We start from the raw sequence: 11,740 nt of genomic DNA, 5'->3' as shown, positions 1-11,740 counted from the left end.
TCTTACCATCTTCATTAATTACACCTGCAAAGTTTCATCAAGGAATCAACTTACTGTAGTGTAGACCTGCTACACACACACACACACACACACACACACACACACACACAGAGAGAGAGAGAGAGAGAGAGAGAGATTTATTAGTATTCATATAAGTAAACATAAAAGTAACAATCCAAAAAGTACGTAGTACGCAGTAAAGTAAACAATAAAAGGAGTAAAGGTTATCACCACTTACCATATAGTTGAGAAGTCAACTAACACACAAATAAGATTGGAATCTTCACAAGCTTTTGGAAAATGTTCTTCCATGGAGCTAACTTATTAAAACAACTTACAGAAATTAAATTTATCAGCATAGCGTTCATAATTTTATTTACAAAAGTTGTTAAATACATATTCTGTGCTTCTTTAAAATACATAAAGAAATCGTCAGCAATGAAAACTAACATTATTTCTCAGTTTCCACTCCTGTATTTGGTGAATTAAAACACTCTCTCTTACCAAAAAGTGGAGGAAGGAAGACAAATAGTAGATATACCAGCTGATCAGGTACAATGTTATCACTTTCTTACACATCCATAACATTAATAATTTTTTGTTTTGAGAACTGCTCTCTTCAGTATGCTGTCAAAAGTATGTTTAACTTCAACACAGAGCTTATCGTTTGCTTGCGTTCTTGCTTTATCTTCTTCACATAACATTGACCACTGTCCAACACAGACGTCCCGTGGGTAGGAGAGAGATGCTTCAGAAGCACATATACGCCCCAACTGCATCAGAAGGGAGACAGTGTCATCCACAAGAGGAGGAAATGCTTCACAAATTCGAACCAATGCTGGTAAGACTGGCAGGAAGAGCTGAGTTCGTAAGACACTTGGCAGAACTATTGGAAAAAGAAACCATTATGATTAGAATATTGTCATGAAAACCTACTACTCATCAATTAGACAGATAACTGTGAACATATGAGTAACATAATAAATCTTACCTCCAAGCAAAGTTGATAATGTATTGATAGCAAGACGTGCAACACTTAAGGACTTTGGTAATGCATACTGAATAACTAGATGGGATACCAAATCAACAGCAAACACTTGCTTCTCCAGAGATGGTTGACTTAGGAACTCAGGAATAAAGTCTAGGCAGATATGCATAGATGGTATGCCGGGTACTGTAACCGGCAGCAAGTCCCGGTTGTAGCCCTGCAAAAGGATGGGAGACATTAAACACTAAATACAAATTTTACTATCTCAATTTAGAAAGTGCAAGGGGTAAAGGAAAAAGATTTTTACAACAAAACAGTTGAGGAATAAAATTACAAATGCGAACCAGAGATTATGCTACATTAACCTTTCTGCACATAGTTGTATTTGCAGGGAGAGGTAAGGGAGAGTTTAAAAAGAAAACAATATTGAGAAGATGTTATACAGTTACATAAAAATGCTACAGTGGAACATGACTTAGATTAAAGCTGGCTAATCCAAGAGAGTAATAAGTTAAGCACTTTTTACGAGCTGATTTGTTTTTATATAACTATGGAGGGGAAAAAAACTGAAGTTAGCAAAGCAAATTTAGTTGTTAACATTTTGATCCCAAATACTGAATCATACATAAAATATGGGAAAGGTAACCACTTACCTACAGACAATTCATGTATGGCACCAGAAACATGTAACAGAAAACAGTTAACACTAACTTACAAGCTCTTTTTTAGTGCGAGTACACACACACATTCATTAGCAGTTAGATTGATTATTTAATGTTGATCATCAAAGATAGTTGCCTGGGTAGATGGAGGTGGGCAGGGGGCAGGGAAGGAAGGACACACAGGGCAAGGAGGTGGTAGCAGGGTAGGGAATGTGAGGCAGATATTTTGCCAGATGACTTAGTGGCTGCACAACAGGACAAAAGAGGTTCAGAGGGTAGAGCATACAAGGGATAGAGAGACACAAGGGGAGGAAGGAGAGGGAGGCAGTGGTTAAGGAGACAGGGAGTGGAGAGAGAAAGGGAGAGGGTCAAAAAATATGGGGAGAGGCACGGGGAAAAAAGGGAGTAGGGAGAGACAGAGCGAGAGAGAGAGAGAGAGAGAGAGAGAGAGAGAAAGAGAGAGAGTCCACATGAGGGGGTGGAGGAAGAGTGGTGGGAGAAGGCACAACACAGTCTGGATGGGGAAGGATGGTGTGGGCAGCAGGGAGAAGGGAAAAGGTAAGGTGAAGCAGTGGGAAACAAGTTAAGCAGATGTTTAGACCAGGACTATTGTGAGAGTGCAGGATATCCTGGAGAGAGAATTCCCACCTGCAAAGTCTTTAGAAACTTGTGCTGGAAGGAAGTATCCAAATGGTCCATGTAGTGAAGCAGCTTTTTTTTAAGTCCTTAACATTGTGGTGTGCAGAGTGTTTGGCAACAGGATGTAAAGTTTGCCATTTGCCCCTATTTGGTGATAGCCATTCTTGCGAGTGGACAGTTTGTTACTTGTCACACAGAATGAATGTTATACAGTAATTGCAACATAACTGATCTATAACACTGATATTTTCACATGTGGCCCTGCCTTCTATCAGGTAGGAGATGTCTGTGACTGGACTGAGGTAGGGGGTTGTAGGTGGATGTAGGGGACAAGTCTTGCACATGGGTCAACACCAAGGGAATGACCCATAGGGTGCAGTATTCGGGGCAGAATTGGAGTAGGGGTGGACCATGATATTCTGTAGGTTGGGTGGGTGAGTGGCAGAACACTACTTTGGGTGATATGGGTAGGATATTGAGGCTTGCATGCCTCAGCAATACAGATAGCCGTACCATAGGTACAACCACAATAGAGGAGTATCTGTTGAGAGGCCAGACAAACGTGTGGTTCCTGAAGATGGACAGCAGCCTTTTCAGTAGCTGCAGGGCAACAGTCCGGATCATTGACTGATCTGGCCTTGTAACATTAACCAAAAAGGCCTTGCTAGATTGGTACTGCAAATAATTACAAGCAAGGGGAAACTACAGCCATAATTTTTCCCAATGGCATACAGCTCTGCTGTATGGTTAAATGATGATGGTGTCCTGTTGGGTAAAATATTATGGAGGTAAAATAGTCCTGCATTCAGATCTCTGGGTGGTGACTACTCAGGAGGATGTCGTCATCAGGAGAAACAAAACTGGCGTTCTACTGATTGGAGCATGGAATGTTAGATACCTTAAATGAGCAGGTAGGTTAGAAAATTAAAAAAGGTAGGTTGAAGTTAGATATGGTGGGAATTAGTGACGTTCAGTGGCAGCAGGAACAGGACTTATGGTCAATTTAATACAGGGTATAATAAAGTCAGTTAGGGGTAATGCATCAGTGGGTTTAATAATGAATAAGAAAATAGGAATGCAGATAATCTGCCAGGAACAGCATAGTGAACGTATTCTCATAGGTAAGGTAGATACCAAGCCCACACCTAGCATCGCAGCAATACAAGTTTACATGCCAACTAGCTCCACAGGTGTTGAAGAGATTGAAGAACTGTATGATGAGGTGACAGAAAATATTCAGATAGTTAAAGGAGACAAAAATTTAATTGTGATTGGGGACTGGAATTCGATAGCAGGAAAAGGAAGAGAAGGGAAAATAGTAGATGAATATGGACTGGGGAAAGGATTGAAAGAGGAAGCTGCCCAGTAGAATTTTGCACTGAGCATAATTTAATCATTGTTAACATTTGGTTTAAGAATCATAAAAGAAGGCTGCTTACATGGAAGATCTGGAGGCATCGGAATGTTTAAGATTGATTATATAATAGTTAGACAGAAATTTAGGAACCAGATTTGAAATTATAAGACTTTCCAGGAGCAGATGTGGACTCTGGTCATAATTTATTGTTTACAAACTCTAGGTTAAAATTGAGGAAACTGGGTGGAAGGAGAATACAGAGGGTCTTTACAACTTGAAAGCAATATTATAGGAAGGTGCAAGTGGGCTTAGATGAAGATGAGATGGGAGATATGATACTGTAAGAAGAAGTTGACAAAGCACTGAAAGACCTGAACTGAAACAAGGCCCCAGGAGTAGATGATATTCTGTCAGAACTGCTGATAGCCTTGGGAGAGTCAGCCCTGACAAAACTCTACCACCTGGTGAGCAAGATGTATGAGACAGGCAAAAATCCCCCACACTTCACAAAGAACATAGTAACTCCAATTCAAAAGAAAGCACTTGTTGACAGTGCGAAAATTATTGAACTATCAATCTGATAAGTCATGGTTGCAAAATACTAACACAAATTCTTTACAGAAGAATGGAAAAACTGATAGAATTCAACCTTGGAGAAGATCAGTTTGGATTCCAGAGAAATGTAGGAACACGTTACACAATGGTGACCCTACAACTTACCTTAGAAGACAGGTTAAGGAAACACAAACCTACATCTATAGCATTTGTAGATTTGGAGAAAGCTATTGACAATATTGACTGCAATACTCTCTTTGAAATTCTGATGGTAGCAGGGATAATATAAGTAAGTGAAAGGCTATTTACAACTTGTACAGAAACCAGAGGGCAGTTATAAGAGTAGAGGAGCATGAAAGGGAGGCAGTGACTGAAAAGGGAGTGAGAAACTTATGAGGTTTGCCGATGGCATTGTAATTCTTTCAGAGGCAGCAAAGGACTTGGAAGAACAGTTGAACAGAATGGACAGTGTCTTGAAAGGAGGGTATAAAATGAACATCAACAAAAGCAAAACAATGATAATTGAATGTAGTCAAATTAAATCATGTGATGCTAAAAGAGAATCAGTTGAGAAAATGAGACAAAAGTCATAGACGAGTTTTGCTATTTGGGCAGCAAAATAGTTGATGATGGCCGAAGCAGAGAGATTATAAAGTGCAGACACAATGACAAGAAAAGCATTTCTGAAGAAGGGAAATTTGTTCACATTAAATATAGATATACATGTCTGGAGTGTAGCAATATATGGAAGTGAAACATGAATGATGAACAGTTTAGATAAAAAGAGAATAGAAGCTTTCGAAATGTGGTGATACAGAAGAATTCTGAAGATTAAATGGGTCAATCACAGAACTAATGAGGAAATCCTGAACAGAATTGGGGAGACAAGAAATTTGAGCAAAAGAAGGTATCAGTTGATAGGACATGTTCCGAGACATCAAGGGGTCACCAGTTTAGTACTGGAGGGAAGTGTGTGGGGTCAAAATCGAAGAGAGAGATCAAGAGATGAATGCGTTAACCAGATTCAGGAAGATGTAGGTTGCAGTAGTTATTCGGAGATTAAGAGGCTTGCACAGTGTAAAGCAGCATGGAGAGCTGCATCAAACCAGTCTTTGGACTGAAGACCACAACAACAACATCCCTCATCTCAGGGTACAGCGAGATGTAAATAAAGCCCTGGTGAAGGATGTGGTTAAGCTTTTGAGGCCAGGGTGATCATGGTTGATTATAGGAGTGCCGATTGGTGGCTGGTAAACACGGCTGGCACAGGAGATCTGTTTCTAGATGAGGATCTGTTTCTGGATGAGTTGGATAGGATGTTGTCTTTTCAAGAAAGGCTCTTGTAAGGTCACATGCTGCCCACCCAACCAACCAACACAATCCCCTTGTCCATCACCCCTACTCTAATTCTGCTCCCAATCCAGCACCCCATGGGTCATCATTCCCTTGTGGCTGGCCCAGGTGGATGACTTGTCTCATACACTCGCCCACCACCTCCTACCACAGTCTAGTCACAGGCGTCACCTACCCAATAAAAGGCACGGCCATCTGTGAAAGCAGCCATGTTACAGCTCCATCATGCTGCAATTATTGTACAGCATTCTATGTGGGCATGAATGGCCACTGCCAAACTAGCAAACTTGACCATCCACTTGCTGAACATCCTGCACACCATAACACTAAAAACTCCAACAGCTGCTTCACAACATGAGCCATTTGTATACTCCCTTCCAGCACTAGTTTCTCTCAACTAAGCAGACCTGTCACCCATTTTTTGCTCCACTCTCCCTTACTCTCTGCCCTCCCTGACTCCTCCATCACCACCACCTTCCTCTTCTTTCCTCCACTCCCTCCTCCCTAACCCTCTGTCTATCCCTTATATGCTCTACCTTCTGAACTTTTTTTGTCTTGTTGTGCAGCTGCTAAGTCAGCTGGTGAAAGACATGCCTCACACTACCTTGCCACTCTCTCCTTCCCTCGTGTGTCCTTCCCTACCGTCTCCACCTCCATCCACACAGACAACCATCTGCAATGAATAATATTAAGTAATTATTCTCACTGCTACCAAGTGTTTATATTACTCTGTGTGTGTGTGTGTGTGTGTGTGTGTGTGTACTGCTACTAGAAATGGAGCAAGAGCTCGAAAGCCAGTGTTAACTGCTCTGTGTTACATGTTTCTCTGTATGCCATGCATCAATCCTCCGTAGATAAGTGGTTGCCTTTACCTATTTCTGTTATTGTTAAATAATGAATCAAACTGTTTTGTACAGGGGACATCTGAAAGAGAAGGGAATTCCTTTGCTGCAGGTAGAGGGGCAGCAGTGATGGCTTCTCCTGCTAAGTGTCTCCACTACAGACTTTTCTGAATCAGTTGACCAATCGAATAAAAAGTTCTTGGATTTCCAACAGTGTCAAGTAACTAAAATTGCCTGAGCCATTGTCAAGTGGTATGACTTAACAATGGCCAAGGAGTACTTAGATGAAAGCTCATGCAATTTTAATTGCTTGACACTGCTGGAAACCTGAGAATTTTTAATTCAGTGTTACTGCAGTGAGACTCTGTATACTTACAATTGACCAATTGGCCTCTACGGGTAAGCATCAGTTACAATAGAATGCTTATTTTTATAATACTGTTTCTCTCTTCTCAAGTTTGGCAATTCTGCATTCGGTAAAATGTCATGGCTTTAAGTTCTGCTTCCTGTTAGAAAAACCAGCAGCATAAACTGTCACTTTGCTTCAGCTAGGGGGTAGGATGTTTCAGCCTTCATCATCATGACAAGGGGTACAACCCTTGTAAGAACTGATGTGAACAGAAACATGATATTACTCCAGTGCCTGTTATTCTGATTATGATGGAAAGTTGCCTTGAACAGCAAGTGGATAGGAGGACCATCACTGAGGAGAAACAGACTGAGATTGTAATGAAGCTCGCCAATCAGAAGACACCTACCAGATGAAGATGAAGTGAAGTGCATTGAAATCCCCAAGTAGGAGAAAATGGAAGGTATGGAGGGGGGGTAGTAGTTCTTTGATTAAGGTGGTCATCTTAAGATCTGTAAGTGGCTTGTGCCTGGAGGAGGAGGAGGAGGAGGAGGGGGGCGGGGGAGGCAGATAAGTAAATGTTACAAATGGAGATTGCTGGGGTTATTAACACTCTTGCACTCCTATTACTTCCAACAAGGTATGGAGGGGAATCCACTCAATGATGACAACTGCGTAAACCAATGTCCTGACCTCTCCCAATGTTCTCTCAAGGCCAGTAGGTTTCCAACAGAGAGCACAGTAAGCTCAAAGAAATGGAGAATGGTCATCAGTGAGGTGTGTTTCCTGCAGAGCAACACAGATTGCACAATACTAGCAAACTAGTTGTGGCTCTGGAAGGTGACATATCCATTGCAGTCTCAGTGGATCATCATGTTGAGAGCGCTCTACATTGGCAGGAAGAGGCCAGTGCAGAACACTGTCCTACATCACTGTCTGTCACCTGTGGGGACAGAACAATCATCATGAACAATGATTCAGAGTCTGACAACATGGGAGGATCTGGTGCCTTCAGGGTCACGCCAGGTTTCTTCTCCTTATCTACTGTGGGTGTAGGAATAGATGAAGACTGGGTAGCCCTAGGACCAAGTCTCCTTCAGCCACTGGCTGGTGTTGGGCCTCTGATCTGTGACTTTCTGGTGAGAGGGTTACCAAGAGGGAGCCCTGTCACTGGTAGAAGCAGGAAGAAGCTGCTTCTTTGGCCAGGTGCAGGAGCCCATTCCCAAAGATGGTGCAGCAGGAACTATCAGAGGGGAGAGCCTATCGCCCACATGGGAGGATTTTTTTCTTTTCACTACTAGCAGATGTCAATGATGAGGGAGTAATGACAGCAGGTACTGATGAGGACCTGGCCACAGTAACAGTAAAGGTCGATCCACTGACACTGGGTACAAAAGACATATTTTCCCTGAGCTTCAAACTATGAGAGACTGCCTAGGTTTTGTGTTTCTTGAGTAGGTTAGCACATTTTGGGGATTGGGGAAGGTGGTCATTTCCACAGTGGTACTACACATGGAGAATTTTTGTGAAGTGGCCAGCCATAGTGTCTACAAATCGGGTTGCATGTACACTGGGAAGATAAACATACAAGACACTGGCATTTAAAACACCACATTGGGGATGGAAAATATGGCTTCACAGTGAGTGGTAACATATGAAATGGACCTTTTCTGAAAGAAAATCCAAAATCAAGGATGAAAGTGTCACTGTCTGCCTTGGCGTCTAGCAGGCCTTGACATACATGACATACAAAGAGTATCACTCGCCTCTCCCAAGTGTTTGCGTAGTGCACCTGCTGGAGCATTAGATCTTTGTGAAAAGTCAATCCCTGACAGTGTTGATGTTCTTTTGGTTTGTGATGGTACCAGGTACATCAACAAATTACTTAAAAGAGAGTATCAACTGGAATTGGGTAGGATTTGACTCCACAAAAACTTGACACTCCATCCAATTGGGTGCAAAGAAGAAACTGAGGAGAATAACTTTCTACTAGCTGATTGGTTCTGTTTACCTTCCTAGGGTCATACCGAATGGCACTAAATTGCAGTCAGTCTGAAGAGACAGTCAGGGCCTTGCAGCCACTGGCTGATAACTTTGATCATTTCATCATGCCAAATATCCCCCCTGATGTTGTCTACCCTGAACAAGTGCTCTTCCATTCGGTTTATGCCACTTTGCACAATGGCCAGTGCCTGGAGTCCCAGTTCCCCCAAATGGACAGGCATCAACAGTGCAATCCCTGCGTGGTCAGGAGGCTATCACCGTAAAAGTACCTGATGAACCCCAAATGAACTGACTACCATGGTACCTATAGGGCGACCTTCCCTGCAAGACACACACTATCTATAAATTTTTTTGAAAAATCTGGAGGTAAGCCCAGATGTCTGGACCGAACATAAATTAACTGAAAGGTGTGGTGTAACACAAGGGAACAAAGTGGGAGAAGCCAGATTTGGTTACCAATGAGCAAACTAGGTTGACAGCAGGAAATCTATCCTAGAGAAGACATTGGAGAAAAGATATAGGCAGAGAGTAAAATTGCAGCACAGGAACAGAAGTACTGCAGTGAATTGGGGTCCCATGCTTGTACTCACAAAAGAGCTGTGAGCCCCCTAGGGGTCATTACATTTGAGCCCAGAATATGTTCTAAGATTCTGTAACAAATGGATGTCCAGGATATTGGTTGGTAGTTTTGATGATCACAACTGCTACCATTGTTGCGCTCACAACAAATCAACCTTGCAGTTTATGATTTCTTAATTTGCTTATCTCATAATATATTATGGAATATGAAGGGAATGTAGAATGTACTTTGAAGCTTATGAAACAATTTTCTTTGGGGTATCATGCAACTCTGATGGCTGCCAATTCTTAACATAATTCTTTAATGATGTAGGACACTATGAAGATTTTTTCGGATTCTTTGTCATAAAAACTGAATTAATATTACCTTAATTGCTAGATTATAAACTTTTATAAGTACCTGGTAATGCACAAGTTTTGCCAGAGATGGATCTGCAATGAACATCTGATGCAGAAATGAGCAGATGAGGCTCCTTACTTCCCTCAGTGCCCATAAATGTCCAGGTTTCTCCTGCAGAATATAATACAAAATTACTGATAACTGTGTACAAAAACTACTATTTGCAGACTTGAAAATGAAAATCAAAACACTACATTTAATTACAACAGAACTATTTATTGGAGGGTTAGATGTTAAATATATTTACAAACTGGCATTCACTTGTCATTTTTTAATCATTTATCACTGCATATCAAAAGCAAATATTATGTTATCTGTCATTTTATTAATGTGCATAAGCTTTCTCTCTTATTTTAAACATGTTATTCACCTTTTTGTGCTCAAAATAACATGCATGCAGAGGTGCTATACTTATACAGTGTGGTCCTGAACTAAAGATACAAATGCTGTAAGGTGAGTCTATATCTATATCTATACTCCGCAAGACATCTTACAGTGTATGATGGCATGTATTTTGAATCTCAGTATCACTTCCTCCTTTTCCTCTTCCAGTTGCAAATGGTTTGTGGAAAGTATGACTGCTGGTAAGCCTCTGTGTGGGCTCAAATCTCTCTAATTTTATCTTCATGGTCTTACTGCGAGATTTATGTGGGAGGGAGCAATATATTGGTTGGCTCTTACAAGGGAACCTCCCCATCGCACCCCCCTCAGATTTAGTTATAAGTTGGTACAGTGGATAGACCTTGAAAAACTGAACACAGATCAATCGAGAAAACAGGAAGAAGTTGTGTGGAACTATGAAACAAATTAGTAAAATATACAAACTGAGTAGTCCATGCGAAGATAGGCAACATCAAGGACACTCGGAGTCTAGGTACGCCGTGGTCCCGTGGTTAGCGAGAGCAGCTACGGAACGAGAGGTCATAGGTTCAAGTCTTCCTTCAAGTGTAAAGTTTAATTTTTTATTTTCAGTTTATTTGACAAACTCTTATGTTTTCATCACTATTTTGGGAGTGATTATCACATCTACAAGAAAACCTAAATCGCGCAAGGTAGAAGAATCTTTTTACCCATTCGCTAAGTGTACAAGTTAGGTGGGTCGACAACATATTCCTGTCATGTGACGCACATGCCATCACCAGTGTCGTATAGAATATATCAGATGTGTTTTCCCGTGGAGGAATCGATTGACGTATGACCTTGCGATCAAATGTTTTCAGTTCCCATTGGAGAGGCATGTCCTTTCGTCTACTAATCGCACGGTTTTGCGGTGCGGTCGCAAAACACACACACTAAACTTATTGCAGTGAACAGAAACGTCAATGAACGAATGGACAGATCATAACTTTGCGAAAATAAAGTAAGTAAAATTTTCAGCCGAGGGAAGACTTGAACCAAGGACCGCTCGTTCCGCAGCTACTCATGCTAACCACGGGACCACGGCGCTGCTGAACGTGCACTGTCCTTGATGTTGCCTATCTTGCATATGGACTACTCAGTTTGTATATTTTACTAAGTTTTTTCATGGTTCCACATAACTTCTTCCTGTTTTCTCGATTGATCTGTGTTCAGTTTTTCAAGGCCTATCCACTGTGCCAACTTATAACTAAATCTGAGGGGGTGCAATGGGGAGGTTCCCTTGTTAGAAGTACATCATACTGTGATGCAGATTACCTTTCTTGTAGTGTCTGCCATGGAAGTTTGCTGAGTATCTCTGTGTTTCACACTTTTTAAATGAGCCTGTAACGGAACGCGCTATCCATCGTCAGATATTCTCTATTTCCTCTGTGAATCCTATCGGACACAAATCTCAAACTGATGAGCAATTTTCAAGTACTGGTCAAATGAGTGTTTCGTAAGCTACCTCTTTTGTTGAGGGACTACATTTCCTGAGGTTTCTTCCAGTGAATCTCTCTGGCATCAGCCTTCCCTGGTATTGATTTTATGTGGTTACTCCACTTCAAATTACTCTGTGCGCATCCTCCTAGATATTTCACGTAAGTAACTGCTTC

The 11,740-nt window shown here is 41.5% G+C and overlaps 1 protein-coding gene across 1 annotated transcript in view; it reads right to left on the bottom strand.

Annotated features, from left to right (window-relative positions):
* Positions 1-366: 366 nt before the first annotated feature.
* Positions 367-11,740, bottom strand: part of LOC126203611 (integrator complex subunit 2-like) — a 91,888-nt gene continuing 80,514 nt past the window's right edge. The window contains exons 15-17 of the mRNA XM_049937978.1: positions 9,729-9,839; positions 992-1,205; positions 367-886 (exon numbers count right to left, since the gene is read on the bottom strand). Of these exons, the coding sequence (XP_049793935.1) occupies positions 588-886; positions 992-1,205; positions 9,729-9,839 (624 nt within the window). The 3' untranslated portion in view covers positions 367-587. The remainder of the gene's footprint in view (positions 887-991; positions 1,206-9,728; positions 9,840-11,740) is intronic.

Source organism: Schistocerca nitens, chromosome 9, assembly GCF_023898315.1.
Source record: "Schistocerca nitens isolate TAMUIC-IGC-003100 chromosome 9, iqSchNite1.1, whole genome shotgun sequence".
Classification (NCBI taxonomy): Eukaryota; Metazoa; Arthropoda; class Insecta; order Orthoptera; family Acrididae; genus Schistocerca; species Schistocerca nitens.
Note: the sequence above shows the minus strand (reverse complement) of the source record. Positions and strands in the feature narration are given on the sequence as shown.